Genomic DNA, 22,769 nt, shown 5'->3' with positions numbered 1-22,769 from the left:
CTGATATAGATTGTGCGTTATGGCATGCCTTACCTTTTTCCTTTTGCCCACTTTCTTGGTAGAGTCAGACTTCAGCGGCTGAGCTGGGGGATCCACCCTGCGGCCAAATGGTGACGGCATCGTCTCCTCCAGATTCAACTTCTTTGCTTTGGGCTTTCCCACTTTGCCTTTCACAAGTTTGATAACTTTCCCTAAATTCTGCTCTTCCCGCTCAAGTGACTCAAAATTCTATTGAAAAACAAACAACACAGAGTAATTAGGGCTAATATCCACCAACTGATACTATCAGCCAATTAAAAACAAGGTTTCTGTTGATATCAGTCTCGGTTTTCTGCCAATAAGGAGTGGAATTATTTCCAAGTGTGTTCTTTGGATTGTAAATATGCAATTTGCAATGAAAGTGCTGGTTGACAATAGTCTACAGCCAATCAGGACGCAGAAAACAATGGGAGGTACACACAGACGAGCAAGCAAAGAGAGCGACACTAAACTTCCCACAATGCAATTCTTCTTAAAGGAGCAGGCTTGACCTGTAACAGCGTTCATACGCTGTAATAAAAAAAAAAAAAAAACTCTAAAAAAAATTCAGCAAAACAGTGAATCCGCAAAAGGTGAACCATGATAGAGCGAGGGAACACTGTATTATTGTTATTATTATTATTGTTGTTAGCTTTTCGTGGTTTATGTTGTCTCAAAAAATGTTGACAATAATATTGTTTAGCGTCAATTTGTGGGACAATAAATATTTTAAAATGCACCTGTATTGTTTTGTGACGGGCCTAAATAAAAACTTTGTTCTTGCCTCATTCTCTCGGACCCAATCCCGTGTATCGTCTTGTCTCATGAGCTGGGTGTCTTGTAACACCCCTACTATACAGTAATTCCTTGTTTATCGCACTTAATTGGTTCCAGACACGACTGTGATAAGTGAATTTCCACGAAATAGGATTCCTTATTTACAAATGGAATAAAAAAACTGTTTACAACCTTCTAAATAAGATTTTTAACATTATATAACAATATAGTAGACATAATAAGAAACGTTAAGACATAAATAAGACAAAATAAAGACTCACACATTAGCACTGGGAGAGTTCCTTGTTCTTTTTTACTGCCTGTTCTGCCCAGTACTTCCTGCGGTGGCTATTGTCTCATCAATGGAACATTACTGACATCTAGTGACCAGTGATGAATACTACATATCATCACAACGTCTTTGAACACATCTGAATGTCTTGTATTTGTATTTATGTTTGAAAATGCTTAGTTTAGGCCGAAATTATGTAAATTTTACTTAAATAAGCATATTTCAAGCAATCAGGGTGATTGGAGGTCCCAGAAGCAAGTGAAAATGGTAGGACTTGATAGTTGCTACATAAAGCATTACTAACAGTAATGATGCAAACAATGTGTTCTTTACGAAATGAATTGTTTGGTGCGATGCAGTTAATGTAGTTAGCATGTTGATTGCAAACTCTGATGATTTTTTTGATAATGATTTTTTGATAATCTGTAAATCTGAAGATGATCTTGCCAAACAAAGAATAAACCCCCCCTGACATGAATATAAGACACCCACTCATGGCATATGAGTTGTGTTCTACACTGAAAAAACAATTAAGCAAACAATGAGAAGGTTTCTGTAAAAAACTTACATCTAACTCTTCAATGAACACTGCCAAATCCTCCTTCCACAGATCTTCTGGAGATTTCTTTTGGAGATTTTGCAGCTCCCCTGTCTGTACACACAATACATTATTAACAATACACAGTAACAACATGCAGTCTGCACTATTTGAAGTCAAAATTTTTGTTAGGGGATGAAATACTTTCGCTCAATTAAGCACGGCCGTTATTTGTGCAAAGCATCAATGGTGCGATGATTGAAATGCTAAACTAACCACATCAAACATGCCAACGGTGAATATGTCCAGTACACAATATATTTTGACTTTGTTACATACCCGGGTACAACCAACAAATGTGAACACAGCCTGAAATGAAGACTACATAATGTGCAAACAAGATAAATGAATATGATTCATCAAACCTTTTGGTCCCTTTGTTTAAGGAGCTCCTCAACCTTCTCTTTTGTCAAGCACCACAGAGACATGTTGAGGATGTAATTAAAATTTGGGCCTGCCGAAGAACCGGAGTCTACTGAGCTGTCACTCTCATTTCCGTCATTTTCGTCTTCTTCTTGCGCCTGTCGGGACAAAAGAAAACGTGCCATCGTACCACAAAACTCCAACTCATGGTTATATTTCCTGAACAATTCATAAATGCGACCAAGGATGGCATATTTAAAACCAGACCAAATATGCAGTGTTTTTTTCCCATCAGCTCTGGATACTTAAATACACCCTAACTGTTATGCATACAACTGATTGGCACAATGACTGATGTTTACAAATCATTATTATTGCCTTTTAAAATGTCTTCCTACATATGACATGTATTTATTATCGTGTCCCGATCCGATGTTAATATCGGATATCAAAAAAAAACAACATTACATCGGCTTGCGTCTAAAATCTCCGATATTGGAACTTCGATAAACAAGCAGTCCATTCCAGAATCCATGACAGCGCTTCCATCCAGCAAAATGTTATTTTACTATTTCAATTCAATTGTTTTCAATTTAAGATATTTATCTTTCGATATATAATATTTTAACAAATGTATCTAAACAACGTCCCACCTGTTCGTATTGTAACATTGCAGTTGTTTCACAAAATTCTTCAACATGAAAACCCTTAACTACAATTAAAAGCCAGCTCTATATACTTCTATTCTTTTCCTTTCCCTTCTGGAATAAAAATATGTGATGGGGGTCCATGAAGGTCAAACAAGTTTAAACCAAATGAGCAAAAAAGGCAGGAGTAAAAATCAATAAGGCTATATTATTTTCCAAATTGCTGTAATACAACCTGCAAATGAAAGTGAAGCAAACGTTGTTGCTGTGAAGTACAGGAACTGTTATCTTCGTTCCTTGTGCACTTTTTTTTTCAGGAACGCTAGGGGGCAACTGTGGTCATTGAATGGCTCTGTGTGTAGAAGAACATGAAGCTACATGCTATTAGCTGTGAAATCTAACTTTCTACAGTTGTTTTGTGTTAGGTAACGTTTTGATGTGGGTTAAATGACATCTGCTTTGGATCCATAGACAGTTAATGTTGTTACAATCCAATTTTACAATGTCAAGTAGCTTTACCGCAATGTAGTTTATGTATTGAGAGAAAATACAGTATATCTACTGTATGTGCAAATGACACTTTGAATATACCAGCACATTTGAATGTGAATACCTTTTCTTGAGCTCTGCTCCAGGCAGCTACAGGGTCAGACTCGTAGCCTTTCTGGACCAACATGCGTATCAGTTCACGCTTGGACTTGTTCTCTGTTCGGACAAAAAGTCATCAAAACTCGGCGTACCACGAGGAATACAGTTGAGGTAACACGATCGGCGCGCTACCTACCAATCGAAATCTTCCCTTCGATCTTCTCCAGCACAAAACGAGCCTGGTTGGACAGTTTGGCGGCTTCAGCGCCGAGGCTACCGACTAACCAGTCCTTCCGAAGTTTGTAGTAGTGCAGGCGAAGTTCGAAGAACTCTCTCAGAATATCTTGGACGGAATCATATCTCTTCAGACAACCCATATGGTCAAACAGAACCTGAGAAAAAGAAGCACGCAGCCTGTGTAACTGATTGCAAGACAGCATAGCACAATGTTTATTCTACCATTGAGTTGCACGTGAGGCTGGACTGAAGCTTGAAGACTTTGTGGAGGCCGGCTGCCTCAGCCTGGGCCAGTTTCTCCTCAGACATGCGCACCACAAACTTAACAGTCGAATCTGTGTGGTACTCCTTGTAGTCGCTGATGAGCGCTGGTGTTTTGTCGGTGCCCTGCAGCATGGGCTCCAGCACTGACTCTTTGTAAGCCTGCACGTGACAATGGACAACCAGAGTTATGCTCAGCACCAGTTCTAAAGCATCCATCAATGTCAATCTTTTAAACAATTTTTGCCTGAAATAAACATTTTTTTACATATTGTGCCAAGGGAAAATCAGCTGCTTGCTCCAAAATAGATGAGATGAGACAAGTTCTTTGTCAACGATGAGAGGTACAATTTAATAAAACTTGCATGCAAGGAGACAAATCAACACAACTTGAAAAGATGGCTTCTAGATCAAATGTCTTGACTATTTATGCTAAAACTGTTAACATTGGAAACCACATATGCAAGGGGAGGAGTGATCTCCTCCTCCTGTAAGGGACAAAGATGGTGAAGGGCAGACTGACATGCCCAGACACCCAAGGCTATTTGAATCAGGAGTCGAACATATGGAGCACTCCTGTAAGGGACAGAGATGGTGAAGGGCAGACTGACATGCCCAGACACCCAAGGCTATTTGAATCAGGAGTCGAGCATATGGAGCACTTCTACATAAAGGAACTAGAAGGAATATGCTAGCATCTGAACAAGGCCAAGAACATCATGATAGAACATAAGAAATCTACTATTAAAGCACGTTGCATAATGCTTCAAATGAAAATGTTGTAGCTCTCCTCTCTTGTTACAACATTGTTGTACACTGTTGGGTTGCAGGATTGAAAATGTACCAGATGAGTGATTGTAAATACTTGTAATTGTAGAAATAAAGGGTTAGTATGTGTTATGTAGTGTCGTGCAGTCAGGGAGGCAGATGACGCACAGCCTCACCAGGCATGATAAAAAAAAATGTGTCAAAGTAAATGAGTTGATAACTCAGTTGTCCCTTTAGATTCAGAATTCACATAATTTAGTTATTTCGTTGCTCAGTAAAATTTACCGCTGCATCCGGAAGGGGTCAGGCGTGAGTGAGCTGTGAAGTGCTTATCGCTGCCGTTGTTCAATGGAGGAAAAGGTAGCGTTTTTGTTGTTGTTTTTCTGACAGCTGCACTGTTGAATGCCAGAATGAATTTGACTGCCAAGATGGAGGATTATAGAGCCAAGCTCACCAGAAGGTGACAGACTAGTAGTAGTAAGTATCAGAACTTTTCTTGGAGAAGGAAAGTGTTTCATATGTGTTTCATATACAAATAAAAAGGTAGGAACACATGTTTTCCAGTTAATAAAAAATTATTTTAAATTTTGAAAACAAAATCCTTTTTTTAAGCAAAAATGAATTATTGTCTTCTTTTTCTTTCCAATAACTGAGTAGAATTGTGGAAGTAAGAAAAGTGGTGTTTGTCTCCAGTCTTGTAAATTGCTACTACGGTACTTCAAATAATTTCATTTCATCTGTGAATTTACCTACCGGTAATCGAAATGATAAATGCTTCCTTTTTCATTGTTTCCATATCCGTTCCAATACAGTATGTTTTAGATATCAAGTATTTCCACAACAATTGAATGGGAATGATATAAAACTGTGACCTGTGTTAGGCCTATTCATCCTTCTATGAATCCATAGTATCACCCGGTGGAATACAAACTCAGTAGTTTTTGTGACTGGGGATACAGGGTACGGTGCTCTCCCCTTTCCTCTTCACCCTCTACACCTCGGACTTCACACACAACTCCACACAGTGTCACATCCAGAAGTTCTCCGACGACACAGCCATTGTTGGTTGTGTTTCAGAGGGGAATGATCTGGAATACAGGACGGTCATCAGGGACTTTGTCAGCTGGAGTGAGCTTAACCAGCTGCAGCTCAACACCAGCAAGACAAAGGAGATGATCATTAACTTCCAGAGGAAAACATCTCACTTTACACCGGTGAACATCCAGGGAGCAGACATAGAGTTGGTAGACAGCTACAAATTCTTGGGTGTTCACCTTAACAACAAACTGGACTGGTCCGTCAACACCCACGCCCTCTACAAGAAGGGCCAGAGTCGCCTTCACCTGCTGAGGAGACTGAGGTCCTTTGGTGTGTGCAGGACTCTTTTACGGACCTTTTATGACTCTGTGGTGGCCTCAGCCATCTTCTATGCTGTGGGTTGCTGGAGAGGGGGCAGCACGGACAGGGACAGGAGCAGAATAAATAGACTGATCAGGCGAGCTAGCTCTGTCCTGGACGGTCCTCTGGACTCCGTGGAGGAAGTGGGGGAGAGAAGGATGTTGGCTAAGCTGACATCCATCATGAACAACACCTCTCACCCGCTACATGACACTGTTGTTTCCCTGAGCAGTTCCTTCAGCACCAGACTGTTACACCCACGGTGTAAGAAGGAGAGGTTCCGCAGGTCCTTCATACCGACCGCTGTCAGGCTCTACAACACCTGCACCACCTGAACCATGTTGTAGACACTATGCTTTCTTTACACTGTTCTCTTTACTTGTCTTGCTGCTGTAACAAGTAAATTTCCCCGCTGTGGGATAAATAAAGTACATACAATACAATACAATACCTTGAAATGTATGATGAGCGAGAGTCGAATGCAACATACCTGTGTCCATGTACGTATGGGGAGTTCTATGATTTCGATGGAGTTTTTGTCTAGGACAGACACCTCTCCGCTAACCAGGTACTGGTTTGGACCAAGTTCATGGATCGTCCCTTTAAAGTTCTTGTATCTAGGGAGCTATCAGGAGACAAAAATACACAACAAATAAATCAAATTTAATATCTAAACAAAATACTTTAGTATATGTAAGTTCCTTATTGGCTGATTAGTGCAGCATTCATAGTTCCAAGGCATTCAAAAGTCACTGACATCGTATTCTACACTGGTCACTCGGTGTCAGTAATGTTACTGTAAAGTAACCAGACTCGCTTGCCGGCACAGTCTTTTATTGCAGGTTTGAATGATAAAAATAATCATAAAATATAATAATAAAAACAAATATTAATAAAAATCCCTCATAAAAAACAAGGGCTCCTGTTGCGGCCGTAACCCACGGCTACCCCTGCCCAAAACTCACACTGTCTCATCTAGGGAATACATTTATTGAAAAACACAAGTCTTATTGTCTTATCTTATGTACTACATGCTTAATTTCTCTTATTATGCCTACTATATTGGATAACAGCAGTGTAAAGGTGAATTTCATGTCTAGAGAGCTCTAATAATGTTAAAAACTATTTAGAAGGTTGTATACAGGTTTTCAATGCTCTAACTATGAAACTATTCCATATCTAAATAAGGAATTCTAATTTGCGAAAATTCACTCATGAAAGTTGGGTCTGGAGCCAATTTACCACGATAAAAGAGGGATTACTGTTCTTTGACTATATTGACTGCTTGCAGCAAATAAATGCAGAATGCAAGAAACACTTTCACTTTTAATGCGTACCTCTACTCTGTAAATATAGCGACTAAGTGGCTTAATAGTCAACACAGTTCTCTTCAACTATGTCTTCTTTGGCAATGCAAGTGCACATGAGGTGTGTTCTGAAGTTACAATGTACACAGCCACAGTCATTATATATTTGTCCATGCGCGAGGGCAAACTTTCAAATCCATGGGGCGTGGGGTATGGAAAACCCTGACAACTTCTATAGTTCTTCACCCTTCTTCACCCCAGATGACACCTGCACAGAACCGCGGTAAAAAAAATACTCGAGACATTTCACTCGCTCGGCCCCATATTAAATTTAACACGTCCCTACACCTAATTTAAGGCTTTTTAACACCCTGCGTTTTAACACACTTGAACACACTTTACCATTGGAAGGGGGTCTTGATGGTTGAGCATCCGGCTGATGTTGTTGACGATCTCTCTGGGATCGTAGTTTGGGATCTTGCATGCCCAGCCTGTTCCTATGCCTTCTGCACCATTGACAAGCACCATTGGAATAATGGGAATGTACCATTCAGGCTCCACCTTCTGGTTGTCATCATACAGGAACTTAAGCAAGTTGGAGTCCACTGCGGGAAATAACAGCTTGGCAAGTGGACTGGAGGAACCAAGACCAAAATATGAGTTATTATTATTCATATTACTCATCTCAATTCATTCTCGCCACACAAGCCATGACAAAAATACAAATGCACATTTGTAATTGTAGAAGACCACAACATATTGTATTTAAATGACTGGTGTTTTTAAAGTTGTATTATGTTCCCTTACTGTACCCAAAAAGAAAACCAAGATATGTAGCAACACGTGACAATGGCGTAGCGTTTTACCCCTATTATGCTGTGCAAAAAAGTTGCATTTGTATGATCAAGCACTGACGTGCTCTGGGTTACCTGAGCATGGTGAAGATATAACGAGGGCTGGCAGCATCTTTGCCTCCGTTGATGCGGGTACCAAACTGACCGAGTGGCTGCAGGATGTTCACGTTGTTGCTGCCCACAAAGTTCTGAGCCAAGTTGACGATGGTCATCATGAGTGCTTGCTAAAAAGAAAAACAGGAAATGAATAATTCGTCACTGACAATCAATATGTGGACTATCTGGAAAAACATCTTGTTAGGTGCTCTGATAAGCAACACAACCAAACAAAAACAATTCAAAACTAATCCCTAGCCACTTCGTGCTTCGAATTTCGCAACTTCACTCTATCACGGTTTTTCAAAAATGTATCAATTAATAAGTCATGCTGTTTCGTGGTTGATATGCATGCAAAAATATGCATATTTCAGCAAATGTTATGTGTTTTTGGCCTAAATGAAGAAAAATACAAATAAGAGGCATTCAGAAGACAATTTCAAAGACATTGCTCTGCCCAGTTACAACCATATACAGTATGTCCACGCCAGTGCCATTATGAGAGTCTCAGTACACACCCCTACTTGAAAGTGAACTGACGTGGTGTGTGTGATTCTTACCTCTCCGTGATGGTACGCTGACATCTCTGCTACTGAACCAGCCAGCTGTGCAACTTTCACCTCCCTCTTGTCATTCCTCTTTAAGCAGGTGAAAAGCACTTTTCTCTGGCCGGGCTTTAAGCCTAAACACGGCCAATATTGGAAGAGGACATAGTCACAACAAGAACAACAACAACAACGATAGCCTGCTCTACAAACTACCTATCAGTGACATTTAGGGATGACGAGATGGATTGCTTAAAGGAAAACTGCATTTGGGGGTGGGGGTGTTTGCCCATCATCCATTTATTTTCCGTGTGTGTGCGCTCTATGGTAATGGTGTCATTTTATTTGAACATGCATACAAGTTACAATGGAATACATCACTTAATTCAATGCACAGTTCCACACGTCCAAAAGGAGTAGGAAGAAGCTAAGCTTATTTAATCCTACCCCCCCATCCATCCGTTCCACACCTTGTGCAGTACATTTATTCACTTCCTGTATTCCATATGTGATTTTTTAATACATAGAAGAATGATTAGGTAATGTAACAATATGATGATGTCATTATTAAGATTTTTTCACAATAAATAAAATAATCAGAATAATAAATAAATAACAATAAATAGAGACAAGCGTAACAACACAAGTTCAAGTCTCTTCTTCCTTTTATTTTGCTAACATCAACTGCTTGTATGTTTGAGTTCCTTACTCAATACGTTCCATAATTTAATTCCACCTACTGAAATGCTGTGGGTTTTTACCGTTGTTCTCGCATGTAAGTGTTTCAACTACAGCTTTTCCCTAAGACTGTATTTCTCCTCTCTTGAAGAAAAGTATTAAAAGTAAGACAAAAGTAAGAAAGTAAGACATTTTCGGATAATAGGTTATTCTTAGCTTTATGCATTATTTTAACGGTTTGAAAATGTACTAACTCAGCTAATTTTAATATTTCCATCTATCCATCCATCCATTTTCTGTGCCGCTTATCGCGGGGGTATGCTGGAGCCTATCCCATTTGTGATTTTAAAAAGGGATTTGTATGTTCTCTTTAAGCAGCATTATGGATTATCCTCACTTCTTTTTTGCAGTACATTTAGCGAGTGAAGATTGCCTTTATAGTTATTACCCCATATCTCCACACAATAAGTTAGATATGGTAATACCAGAGAACAGTAAAGAGTGTAGAGTGATTTTTGATGGAGATCAAATTTTGCTTTACTCAAAATTGAAGTACTTCTCGCCAACTTATGTTGTATATTTTTGATGTGAGATTTCCAGCTAATTTTTTCATCTATTCTGATATTTTAATTCACCCGTTCAATGTCCACTCCGTTTATTTGTATTTGGTCGTACATGTCCTTTCTGCTATTACCAAATAACATTATTTTAGTTTTACTTAAGTTCTAAATAGAGAAAAACAGCTAGCATGAGGACACTAGCAATGTACTTCGTATACACCTAGTTTGAATATAAAGCCCTCTAAACCTCCAACAACGTTTTATGGTTCTATATACATGCTGTGACCATGCAGTAACAGGCACATTCATGATAATGTGTAATACTTAAGAGTATTTTGCTGCATCTTGATCATTTTAAGCATTACCGGAACCTCTTTCCTGGGTGCATTGATTTCACAGAGCCCATAGCAACTAATGCTACTGCCGTCAACAACAACAGCATCGAAATGTCTGTTTGCTACCACTAATCACGACAAACTTCGTTAGAGCCACCACCAAAATTTCAAACAAAGTGCAGTTTTCCTTTAATGACTGGAATCACGCCACACTATAAGGGAGTACATATGTGTGTAATTGGGAAAATTACGTCACCGATATGAACCGATATTGGCTGATATTATTGGACATCAACTAACTAACCACAGAATAAGATATTGATCATACAAACCATCAACCAACGACGGAATGGATCTCTCATTGTCAGAGTTGGAGAAAAGAATCAGCTCCTTGTTGATGAAGTCATTGTAGGACAGATGTTTGGCCTGCGTTCCATAGAGGTATTGCTGAAATCAAGACAAAACAATCTACAATGATTGTGTGAATTTGGTACCAGTGAACCCATTATTAATTCACTCCTCAGTCACACATTGGTGGTGATAATCTACATCTGTAGCCGCAGCTGCCCTCGGCTACAGAATAGACTGAAAAAAATAAATCCTTGAATCACCACCTTTTCTTGGTGAAGGGGTTTGAGTGCCCGAGTCATTCTATAGGAGCTATGTTGTTCGAGGCTATATGCCCCTGGTCGGGGTCTCCCAAGGCAAACAGGTCCCAGGTGACGCGCCAGACATAGGAGTGATTCAGAAGATTCACTGTCGAGCAATAGTGTTTCTCACCTCAAGTGTCTTCTTTTCTTTACGGCTGCAACATGAGCCAAAATGGAGCCAAAAAAGTTGCAAGTGCCAGCATTTTGATAAAGAAGGTGAGAAACACTAATAAATTCAAGAAATAACTCATGTCAAAACGCCACGGTCTTCAATGAACACATTTAATGTTGTTAATTTGCCGTGAAAATAGGAATTGTAAGGCATATTTCCTGTGTTGACGTGTACTCCAATGTTTAAATGGATTATATTTCTATATATTTTTTATATTATGCCCACTCAAGGAGACAAAGTAATCTTGTTTACATTTCCAAAAGACACCATTTGCCTTGTCAGATACGTCGGAAAACTTCAAGGGACAATGTTTCGATACTGCCCCGCAGATGGAAATAAAAAGTCAAAAATCTACAAGACGTTGGACCGTGGAAAAGCGTGCCAAGGTGGCAGTAAGTCAATTAACATTTCTTCTGCAACTATTCGCCATGGTAGGCAGCCTAGTGCTGGTGGCTAATGCAGTGTTGATTCCTAACTGGCCTGGTTATGGCGGGCTAGCTAGGCGCCAGCTATAGCTAAAGTTATATCTGTTGTAGCAAGGATCGTCTTTGATTGCAGCGTCACTATGAATCTTAGATGAATAATATGGGTTTTCATGCTAAATTGCTAGCTATCGCTGTCACTTGCCTTTCTAGTCTATCTTGCAGTTGATCTGTCAGTTTCAGTAAGTAAATCAGTATTTTTTTTTTTTTTACTAGATCTATTATATAAATCTTCAAATAATAGTATGACTTTCATGCCAGGACTAGATAAGCATCGATCACTGCTCACTGGTAATGTATTTTTGTGTGTGCACTGATAATCACTGAGAGTCCAAAAAACCTACTTGTGGCCAATTTGTTTGTGTGTGTTAAATCATAGTCATCACAACACAATATCAGGGGCAAAATTATTATTGTGTTACTGTTGTGAATATGTTAGTTCCTTGGCTTTGCTGTGAGATCATGGCTGCATTTGTTTGCATTTGGTTCCCGGAACGTATTCTGCACCACAGCCAAAATGCCGTTGGTTCAGAAACCTCGCTGGGGAGCATGTCAAAATCACCACATCATTTCACTCCTATTTCATAGTTGTTTATCTATGACAGCAGTGTGGCAAAAATGTTTTAAGTGAGCACTTTCGTGTTGTTACCGTTTTTTTTTAAAACATTTTTGTTGTCATGAGCACTTTAAATTTCCTTTCATTAATCATCTATATGCATTTCTATGCATTTCCAATAGTTTTTTGCATGTACAACCATAATAGTAGAGCTTTAAAAATGTGTTATGTGTTAACGTTTTTGGCTTTCTGGAATGGATTAATTGGATTTAAATTATTTCTTATTCGGAAAAAATTATTTTGTTGTCACACCTTCTGGAACAGATTAATGACGCTAACCAAGGTTCCACTTGTAGTTCCATCTTGGAGTCTCATTCCCCATCTCTACTGAGCTTATTCACTTATCTTTGTTTACGCATTGCACGGGTAAAGGCCAAGTGTTCCCAAACAGGAGACTTCAACCACAGAAGAGGCTTTTCAAGCTCTGGCTTCTATCACTAGCCATCTCTCTCCCACCCAAAGACTGGATTGCACTGTACAGTTGGTCCATGCTCTGCAAGAATGCAGTGTGTTACTGGAGTGCGTGACTTCACTGTTAATTTATTTAACTGTTAAAATATTTTACATATAAGATTCGACTTAAACCAAAACTCCTCTTACATCAGTCTAGGAACGTATCTCATTCGTAAACCGAGGACCGCTTGTACTTGTTTGTTGAGTAGACGTGTAACACCGTAAACACTTTTACGGTGTACGGTACTGAATGTTTTCCTGAAAAATCCTTTAATGAATACAGGTAGAGTTACTCCGCTAGCCAACACACATCAGATTTGAATGACCAGGTCACCAACCTCAGGCAGACCGTGCATTCTTCTTTGTCGTCTGTCTTCCATGAAATTGGTTAGCCACTCCTTCCTGTCATCTGTTTTCTTCTTACTGAAAGCCTGAGAGAAGAACAACCACATTGCTGCTTGCTGGCAAGAAATGCACATTTCCAAGCAATCCTTTCCAAAGTGTCTTATGATAATAGCACTATACAATTTGCCCACTGGAAAATAAATGTCAATGTCTCACCTATCATTATATTAGAAGGTCAAGTCAATTTCGCACTATTTTATTCTCTATACAGTAATCCCTAGTTTATCGTTGTTAATTGGTTCCAGCCTGTGATAAGTACATGTCCTCAAAGCAGGATTCCTTGTTATAAATGGAATATTTTCACAGTTAGAGCATAAAAAACCTGTTTGCAACAATCTAAATCTGTTTTTTAACATTATTAGAGCTCTCTAGACATGAAATAACACCGCTATAGTCACCTTTACACTCCTATTACCTGTAGAAAACTTGTTTACCGCCCTCTAAATGTGGTTTTTAACATTATTAGAGCGCTCTAGACATGAAATAACAGTCCTATAGTCACCTTTACACTCCTATTACCCAATATGGTAGACATAATAGACACAAAATAAGGCATTTACCACCTAAATAAGACAATATATATAGACACACATTAGCAATTTCTAGTTTAAAAAAAAAATCATGCTGTTTCGTGGTTGAATACAGCCTATTGTTGGCAAAAAATGGCAAATATTAAGTATTTCCTTGCCTAAATTAAGCATTTTCAAGCATAAAAAAGGCTAAGTTAAATAAAATACGTAATATAAGGCATTCAGAAGATGCATTCAAAGACATTGTGAGGATATGTAGTATTACACACTGGTCACTAGGCGTCAGGAATGTCACATTGATGAGACAATAGCTGCCGGAGGACGTATTGTACAGAAACTGTACAAAAACAAGTAAAAAAAATAAACAACAAGAAACTCTCCCAATGCTAACACGTGTGAGTCCATATTAAGTTTTGTGTCAAATATGTCTTATTTTCTCTTCTTATGTCTACTATATTGGGTGATACAAGTGTAAAGATGACTATAAGGGTATTTCATGTCTAGAGGGCTCCGATAATATTAAAAATCATATTTAGAAGGTCATAAACAGTTTTCTATGTTCAAAGTATGAATATAAACTTAGCAAAAATTCACTTATCACAGTCTGGAACCAATTAACCGTTATAAATAACATGCTTAAAGAAGTAAATGGGTCCGTTATTCTCATAGCTAGTTACTGGTTATTGTTCTTTGTGTGAGTAATCACTTGATCAAGCCTTTTCTAACATTCCACACTAGAAAATGAATCGGCCAACATTCAAGGCTGCAATATGGTATCGGATCCGAAGTGAAAAAGTTATACTATGAAAAACAGTGTGATTCAATAGTCCGAAAAGTATGGTAGTAATCATGATATCAAATGATGTAAGAAGGTTGAAGTTGTGGATTGTACTCACCAAAGTGATGGCAGCATCATCCTCTGCACCGTTGTATCTAAACGTGATGCGATGCTTCTCCATTTCAGCAAAGTATTCCTTTGCCTCTTTGCTTGTACTTGTACCCAAACCTAGAATAATAAATCTTAATGTTTATCGGGATGCAATCATATATACATCAATATCGTGATTTTAAACATAAACTATAGCTTTCATGTACTGTGTCAAGCAAACCTTTGTAGTACTTGATGTGCCATGTTTTATAGTTTTCCGTCTGTTTCTTCCACTCGTCAAACTCTGGAATGCTGTAAAAGGCCAGCTCTTGCTTGTTCTTGGTAGCCTGTTTGGTTTGGTTTGGTTTGGTTTAGTTTATTTGAACATGAAGGTTACAATGGAATACATCTCGTGAATCATTCTTTGACAGTTCCACATGTCCAAAAGGAGTAGGAAGAAGCAAAGCTTATTTAATCCTACCCCCCATCCATTCTACATCTAGTACAGTACATGTAGTTCACTTCCTGGATTCCATGTCATGTTTTCAGTGATAGTCAGGATAACACATAATAGATAACGGTGAGATAACCCTCCCCCCCAAAAAAGAGAGAACATTCATAATAATGATAATAATGATGACAATACTAAATAAATAAATAAATAAATAAGAACAAAGCTTCTTTTTTTTTCCCTTTCCTTTTTTTTTTTTAAACACAACAAAGAAAATTATAAAAAAAAAAAATAATAATAAATAAATAAATAAAAATAAATAAATAAAAAATATAATTTAATTAAATAAATAAATAAATAATAAAATAAAATAAAATAGAAAATAAAAAAAAAAATAAAATAAAATAACAAACCTGACAGAACAATCAGGACTCTTCTGCCTTGTATTTAGCAAACATCAACTGCTTGTATTGTTTTTTGAATTTGCTCATCTCTGTACATTGTTTGAGTTCTTTACTCAATCCGTTCCATAATTTAATTCCACACACGGAAATGCTGTGGGTTTTCAGCGTTGTTCTCGCATATAAATGTTTTAGGTTTAATTTTCCTCTAAGATCATATTTCTCCTCTCTGATTGAGAAATACTTGATTAGATTTTTGGGTAACGAGTTATTATTAACTTTATACATTATTCTAGCGGTTTGAAAGTGTACTAAATCTGCGAATTTTAATATCTGTGATTTTAAAAATAAAGGGTTTGTATGTTCTCTATACTTGGCATTATGAATTATCCTCACAGATCTTTTTTGCAGTACAGTGAGTGAGTGAAGATTGCTTTTGTAATTATTTCCCCATATCTCCACACAATACGTTAGATATGGTAATACTAAGGAACAGTACAGAGTGTGGAGTGATTTTTGATCAAGAAGATATTTTGCTTTATTCAATATAGAGATATTTCTCGCCACATAGAGATATTTCGCCTGTAGGAAATACAATCACTGCAAATTGCTTTATCTGCCACAGTAACAACTAATCATATAAAAACCATGTTTCACGGGATGTGCTGAGCCTTTTTGAATATATTTGTTCATACTACAGTACATAATGACTGGTTTCTCCAATGTCATTATCATTTGCTGTCATGATCTATGAGTTAGCCTGCGTGACAGTTTAGTGTGTTTACACTTTTATGCCTTAGTTCCTGTTCTATGCTCTTATTTTGGTAGTACTTCCTGTTTTGCCTGGTTTGTGTCCGCCTGCTTTGCTTTCTTTATCTCTTGCACCTGTTGCTAATTTGAGTTGTGCTTCTATTTAGTTCAGGTGCGTGCATCTTTCTTTGTTGTTGCATTGTCGGTGTTGGTGTCTGTGTTGTGTAAGCCTGACACACTACTGCAAGGCTTTGTGCTTTTTGAGTTCCTGCCGCTGCGCTGCAGCCATCATTAAAACATAAGTTTTCCCTGCAACTTGTGCCTGCTTTCTGCATACTGGGGTCATCGCCACTATGCCAAAGACAAGATGTGACAATTTGCCTTACTTTGACAATGGGTGTGATAAATTCCTCCAGGAATGTGTGCTTCAGCAGGGACGGCCAGTTATGGTGAAAGAAGTTGATGAGTAGACCTTTAATATGAGACCCGTCTTGATCCTAGAATGAGAGGGCAAAGGGGACAAATCAAAACAGCAATAAAAAAAAAGGAAAGAAATACAAGAAATAACAAAACAGTTAAACCTCGTTTTTGTACGGCCCGCTTTTCTATGAAAATCTCAGTTTTTGCCAAACATGACCCAAACAAAACATCCACAAGTTGGTGACTCAGTTAAATGGATGGTGGTTCTTTTAGAGTCGGGCCACTTTTAGTATTCATAAAACAAACAGAACAATGAACAACTTTGTATGTTTCCTTTCTTCCTCCTGTGCTTCAAGTTCTGATGAGGCGTTGAAGCGCACTGCTTATTTCTGAGTGTTCAGTGTGCTTATTATTAGGACTACAAAATAAGTCACCATGACCGCAAAGTAAGTTGGAAGCGGCACAACTTTGACAAAGAATGTAAGAAACATGTTTTGAAAGAAGTGGTAGCACAGGTTGCAGGGGGTAGGATTTAAAGGAGACACATAACAGAAAGTGAGCCGGTGTGTGATGATGACTGTACCTGCTGAAGTTTACAATAGAATTCAAGTGACCAAATACACAGCCCTAATAGTCCACTCTTTAAAGTTATTTTTGTAACAGACTAGAATGAAACAGTATCCGCACGGCTCTTCTGAAACCTCAACTCATCACCGTGTTCACCAACAAGCCTTCAAGCCAGGAAAATCATGTTAAATGTTCATTTATCCACTTCATTCCTAGGTTATCTGTATTTCACATAGTTTTCTGCATGTAAAACTGTAATTACTACTCTCTATTGGGTGTCTGGAATGGATTCATTTACATTATCAGTTTTCAGCAGACTTTTTAGAATAGATTAACAACAAAAACAGAGGTTCCTCTGTACGTGGAACAGCACAAATGGCAAGCGCAGAGACTGCATCCATGAGGTAGGCCACCTGATCGGTCATGATCATGATCTTGCCGTAGCGCAGGCTCCTCAGGGACTCTGGATCGTCATAACTCTTTTTGTACTGGAGGCCAACAATTTTGATGATGTTATTGATTTCCGCATTTTCCATGATCTGTGGGAAAAACATGAGATATTAGAGTGTAAATATAAAATCAAGATGAATATAACAGAAAATGGATGGATGGATATTTTTGTCGTAAAAGCATAGAAAACCTCTTTATGACCTTCAAAATACAGTTTTTAACATTATTAGTGCTCTCTAGAGCCCTCTAGACATGAAACACCATATTATAATATTATAAGGAAAAAAAACAATACATCAAGTTGTCATTTTTGGAAAATTAGGTTGCGGAAATAGTTATAATGGTCAGAATATTTTGGGAATAAATTCAAAATTATGAGAAGAAAAGAACAGAAATTGAAATTCGAGGGAAAGAATGCAGCAGAAATGGAAAAACAGCTGTAATTTGAAAAAAGTCAAAATATTATGACAAAAAAAGTCGTATTCTAATGAGACAAAGAGTCGCAATTTTACATAATTTTAATATTATGAGGAAAAATGTCATTTTAGTAACACAGAGTTGAAATATGAAAGAAAAAGAGTTCTATTTTTGGAAAATTTGGCTGGGGAAAATTTTACAATATTATGAGAATCACGTCATAATATCACAAAAAGAAAATTGATTACGATTATTGGTCAATAAAGTTGAAATAATTGGCATATTAACAAAGCCAACAGCAACAATGAGAAAAAAGAGCAAAGAGTTGATACTAATAATTGTATTTCACTTACTGTATATGACAAAGCTGAGATGCAGTTTTATCTTGAAAAAATATAACTTCTTAGCATATCTACATGTGTTGCTTTACAAAATATCAAAGCGGCCCTTGCTTCCTTTCATTGTCACTACGTGGCCCTCGGTGGAAAAACATTTGGACACCCCTGATCTACCCGGGTGATGGATGACAAGGAGCTACTCAACACACGTGCACGCACGCACGCACGCACACAAGCACACACAGTCAGGACGCATGTCAGCAACGGTAATAATGAAGCAGTGTAGTGGTTTTATTATTGACATGGAAATTATTACTGACGATATTAGAATTTAGATCATAAGTTAGTGTAAATCAAGATGGCAATTTTTTTAGGGGATTTTGTGTGTCCTTAGTCTATATACAAACATAAAGTACTTTTTCATACCTGCTTATGCGTTGCTTCTCGCACATTGAGGATCTTTCCTCGCAGTGGGAATACTCCGTAGCGATCACGCCCAATCACTCCAAGTCCAGACACCGCCAGAGACTTTGCCGAATCTCCCTCAGTGAGGATGAGAGTGCACTCAGAGGAGTGTTTGCCACCTTTGATATTGACAGGCAAAAGATGTTGATGATACAGTATTGTCCAATCGAGTCCAAAGTCATCAAAACTGTGAATTGAGTCTAAGTGCGACTGGAGTCCACACCTCTAGCGGACATGGCCTAAGAGCAGGAGCTGCACACACACACACACACACACACACACACACACACACACACACACACACACACACACACACACACACACACACACACACACACTGTTAAAATAGGGAATACACACCGGCATCGTTGGCATCGTCTAGCTTGGGGATGCCTTTGATTTTGCTGTGCTTCACTGAGGAGCACTTCTTATTCAGCTGTGTCTGAGCTTTGAACTTCACCCAGTTGAGGATGCTCTCAACAATCCCACAATTGGTTGCCTGCGGATGACAGATGACAGATGACAATTACACATTTTTCATGACAGTGCGGCAAGCAGATGGCAAAAGCGTCCTTACCGCCTTTACAAATTTGTCAGAAAGAAGGCATTTGGAACCAAAGCTCTTTGTCTGGAGAGTCATGTTTTCTTTCGTCTGGGAGTCGAAGCTTGGATTCTCTATCAGTGCATTGACGAAAACCCAAATATGGTTCTTAACCTACAGCATTCATGACAGTAACACACATGGGTGAGCAATAGATATACTGTATATATACACATTTCAAGTTGGCAGAACTCTACCTGGAAAGGTTTGACTGACACTCCTGCCTTGTTTTTCTTCTTCACCACTTCAATAAGTTTGGACACGATTTGATCCACCACATAGTCGGTGTGCCTGCCACCCTGAAACATAACCTTTGAGTCAGAAACACCCTTCAGTCTGTTCAGTAATAGCCACATATACATGTGTACACAGCGGCTTCAATGGAGTCCAACATAACCATGAAAAGCAGGGGTCAGGGGTGTCCACACCATACTGAAAAATCTAAGTATGGAAGGGCCACTTTGACATTTTACATTTTGTAAACCAACCCATGTAAATATGCTAAGACGTTACATATAGCCAGGACGACTCTATTATTTGTTGTATTGCTAATGTAAGGTAATGTAAGGGTCTTGCCTCAGAACCCACCTGGATGTTAGCATTCGACGTGAGGGCCTTACCTAAGCTTGAGGGAGATACTGCCCGGGTGGGCGAGAAAACATTTTTTTATAATATTAGGGATGCTCTGATCGATTGACCACCATCAGTATCGGCCAATTTCCATGTAAAAACATGTGATCGGCATGCCTTTCAAAAGCGATCACAAAAAACAATCACCTGTGGCTCGTACTATTGCACCATTATATTTGTCCAAACAAATGTACCTTTAATTGTACCAGGCATTAAAATGGATCAATAAACGAGGCTGGTCTAATAATGTTTTTCCATGACGGGATATACATCACAGTTGTGTGGGTAGATCCTTTGTAGGTTCATGGCCGAGACCAGGGATCGTAGCCTCAAAAAGGTTTGTGACCACTGCTTTAAAGCAAACTTTGTAACGGACTAGAATGAAACGGCCGCTACATGGCGTCCCCTCCCCTCTCTATCACCGTGTTCACCAATAAGTCTTTAAGGTAAAAGTCATGTTAAATGTGCATTTATCCATTTAATTTGTAATTTGTATGTACTTTGAATTGTTTTCTGCATGTAAAACTATAATTATTCTCTGTAAAGTGTGTTTTTAGTTCATATTTTAGATGTCCGAAATGGATTAAGCATGCACGCATTTTAGCCGACTGTAATGAGATCGCTTCTCTACAGTTACAGTGTAGGTTGAGGGGGTTGGGCTAATAATCAATACAGTAACCCCTTGTTTATCACGGTTAAGACCCGACCGTGGTAAGTGAATTTCAGCAAGGAGGATTCCTGATTCATAAATTAAATATTTTCGTAGTTAGAGCATACAAAACCTGTTTTCGACTTTCTAAATATGCATTTCAACATTATTAGAGCCCTCTAGACATGAAATAACACCCCTATAGTTAACTTTACCCTCCTATTACCCAATATAGTAGACGTGACCGAAACAAAAAAGGCCATTTACGATCTAAATGAGACATAATATAGATGTTAGTTAGCATGTTAGTTAGCATTAGGAGAGTTCCTTGTTGTTCTTTTTTTACTTGTTCTGTACAGACCTTCCTGCGGTGGGTCTTGTCTCATCAGTGTAACATTACTGACACCAAGTGACCAGTGCAGAATACTACATATCATCACAAAAAAAATACCTTAGTAGTGGCGATGCTGTTGACAAAGCTGATTTGTTGGAATCCTTTCTCGCTCATTGTGAGACAAACCTCCCATCGCTCGTTGACATTTTCGTGCACCACCTTCAAGGCCACACCTGTTTCATCCAGTTTGTCTTTCACATACAGGTCCACGTAGCTACGGAAGCCATTAACCTTGAGTGAGTGAAAACAGGCAAATGTCAGACATGTCATATCTGCAACATCGTGTCTATGTCAACAACCACATCTTCAATAAAGGTAAAAGTAACCTTAAATGTTCATTTATCCCTTTAATTAATAATTTATATGCATTTAGAAGTGTTTTCTGCGTGTCAAACTATAATTGTAAAAAGTATTAAAAGGTCCTTTGTGTTAACATTTTTGGCTTTCTGGAACAGATTAATTGGATTTACATGATTTCTTATGAGAAAAATTTATTTGGTTAGAGTACTTTTCGGTTAGAGTCCAACCTTCTGGTACAGATTAATGACACTAACCAAGGTTCCACTGTATTGACTTATTTCAACTTCAAGATGCTTTCAACCTCCCCATCCAGACACGACCGTGATCAGTAAATTTCCAAAAAGAAGTATTTCTTATTTAGAAATAGAAAGTTAGAACATAAAAAAAATCTGTTTACGACCTTCTAAATCCAGTTTTTAACATTATTAGAACCATCTAGACATGAAATAAGACCCCTATAGTCACCTTTATATTCCTATTACCCAATATAGTAAACATAAGAGTAAATAAGCCATGTAAGACATAAATAAGACGCGTGCTTGTGTGTTTTGCTGTAAATGTGTTCCAGTGCTAGGGGAGTTGAGTGGGGGGCAGACAAGAAGTGACGTTAGGGGTTCAGAGTTGAGGTTTATCTTGCAGCAGCAAGTCAGTGTTAGGCGTGATTAAAACCTGCAATAAACGCCTGTTGTTCTGGCAATCAAGTCCGGTGCTTGTATGTCTCAGCAAACATTACAGTAACATTACTGACACCTACTGACCAGTGTAAAATACTACATATCATCACAACATCATTGAATGTGTTTAAATGGCTCATATTTGTATTTTAGTTCATTTTACCATAACCATGCTTGAAAAGGCTTAACTTAGGAACAAAATATGTCAAATTAGTGTAAATATGCATATTGTCTGACTAATAATAGGTCATATTCAACCACATAATAGCCATGATTTATTAATATATTTTTGAAAAACTGTGACAGAGTGGAGCTGCAAAATCCCAATTAAAGTGGAAAGGGATTACTGTGTACCATTACGCCACCAGAGATAGACATATGAAATGTTGAATTCTGCTATTTTATTCTCTTATTTGTGTCAGCGAGAAAGAGCAGGAAATAAGTTTGCTGTAAAAATGTGCTATAAAGTGCCCAGTCATCCACTGAGTACTCGTTTTTTCATTCTCACGGCAATGTCACTGCTCCCCTTTTTAACTACAGGATGCACTTTTGTTTCTAAATACAGAACAATTCCGTTTTGCAAGGAATGGTAGGAAACCGTAAAGCCTGAGGTGGTGATATTGCTGTCAAACCTCCTCCCAAAACAGTCGTGTGGTAGAGGCTTCGGACGTCATCACTTTCGGCTCCTCCCCTAAATAGAACAAGCCTCAATACGCGCTTTGTGCAAACGCCCTCATCAGTTACTCGACACACACTCTGAAGCC

At 38.4% G+C, this 22,769-nt stretch overlaps 1 protein-coding gene across 3 annotated transcripts in view; it reads right to left on the bottom strand.

The window, feature by feature from the left end:
• The window catches only part of top2b (DNA topoisomerase II beta), a 36,223-nt gene that overhangs the window by 6,230 nt on the left and 7,224 nt on the right, over window positions 1-22,769 (bottom strand). For all 3 annotated transcript variants that reach the window (XM_054763810.1, XM_054763812.1, XM_054763811.1), the window contains exons 8-28: window positions 21,089-21,262; window positions 19,556-19,657; window positions 19,335-19,472; window positions 19,118-19,256; window positions 18,719-18,876; window positions 17,501-17,626; window positions 16,487-16,597; window positions 14,740-14,845; window positions 14,527-14,636; window positions 13,034-13,126; window positions 10,655-10,769; window positions 8,765-8,886; window positions 8,184-8,332; window positions 7,657-7,888; window positions 6,438-6,572; window positions 3,743-3,943; window positions 3,480-3,675; window positions 3,309-3,400; window positions 2,051-2,206; window positions 1,656-1,739; window positions 34-228 (exon numbers count right to left, since the gene is read on the bottom strand). In XM_054763810.1, the coding sequence (XP_054619785.1) occupies window positions 34-228; window positions 1,656-1,739; window positions 2,051-2,206; window positions 3,309-3,400; window positions 3,480-3,675; window positions 3,743-3,943; window positions 6,438-6,572; window positions 7,657-7,888; window positions 8,184-8,332; window positions 8,765-8,886; window positions 10,655-10,769; window positions 13,034-13,126; window positions 14,527-14,636; window positions 14,740-14,845; window positions 16,487-16,597; window positions 17,501-17,626; window positions 18,719-18,876; window positions 19,118-19,256; window positions 19,335-19,472; window positions 19,556-19,657; window positions 21,089-21,262 (2,934 nt within the window). The remainder of the gene's footprint in view (window positions 1-33; window positions 229-1,655; window positions 1,740-2,050; window positions 2,207-3,308; window positions 3,401-3,479; window positions 3,676-3,742; window positions 3,944-6,437; window positions 6,573-7,656; window positions 7,889-8,183; window positions 8,333-8,764; window positions 8,887-10,654; window positions 10,770-13,033; window positions 13,127-14,526; window positions 14,637-14,739; window positions 14,846-16,486; window positions 16,598-17,500; window positions 17,627-18,718; window positions 18,877-19,117; window positions 19,257-19,334; window positions 19,473-19,555; window positions 19,658-21,088; window positions 21,263-22,769) is intronic.

The sequence above is a fragment of the Dunckerocampus dactyliophorus genome, chromosome 20 (genome assembly GCF_027744805.1).
Source record: "Dunckerocampus dactyliophorus isolate RoL2022-P2 chromosome 20, RoL_Ddac_1.1, whole genome shotgun sequence".
Lineage (NCBI taxonomy): Eukaryota > Metazoa > Chordata > Actinopteri > Syngnathiformes > Syngnathidae > Dunckerocampus > Dunckerocampus dactyliophorus.
This window is presented reverse-complemented; position numbering and strand designations above follow the sequence as displayed.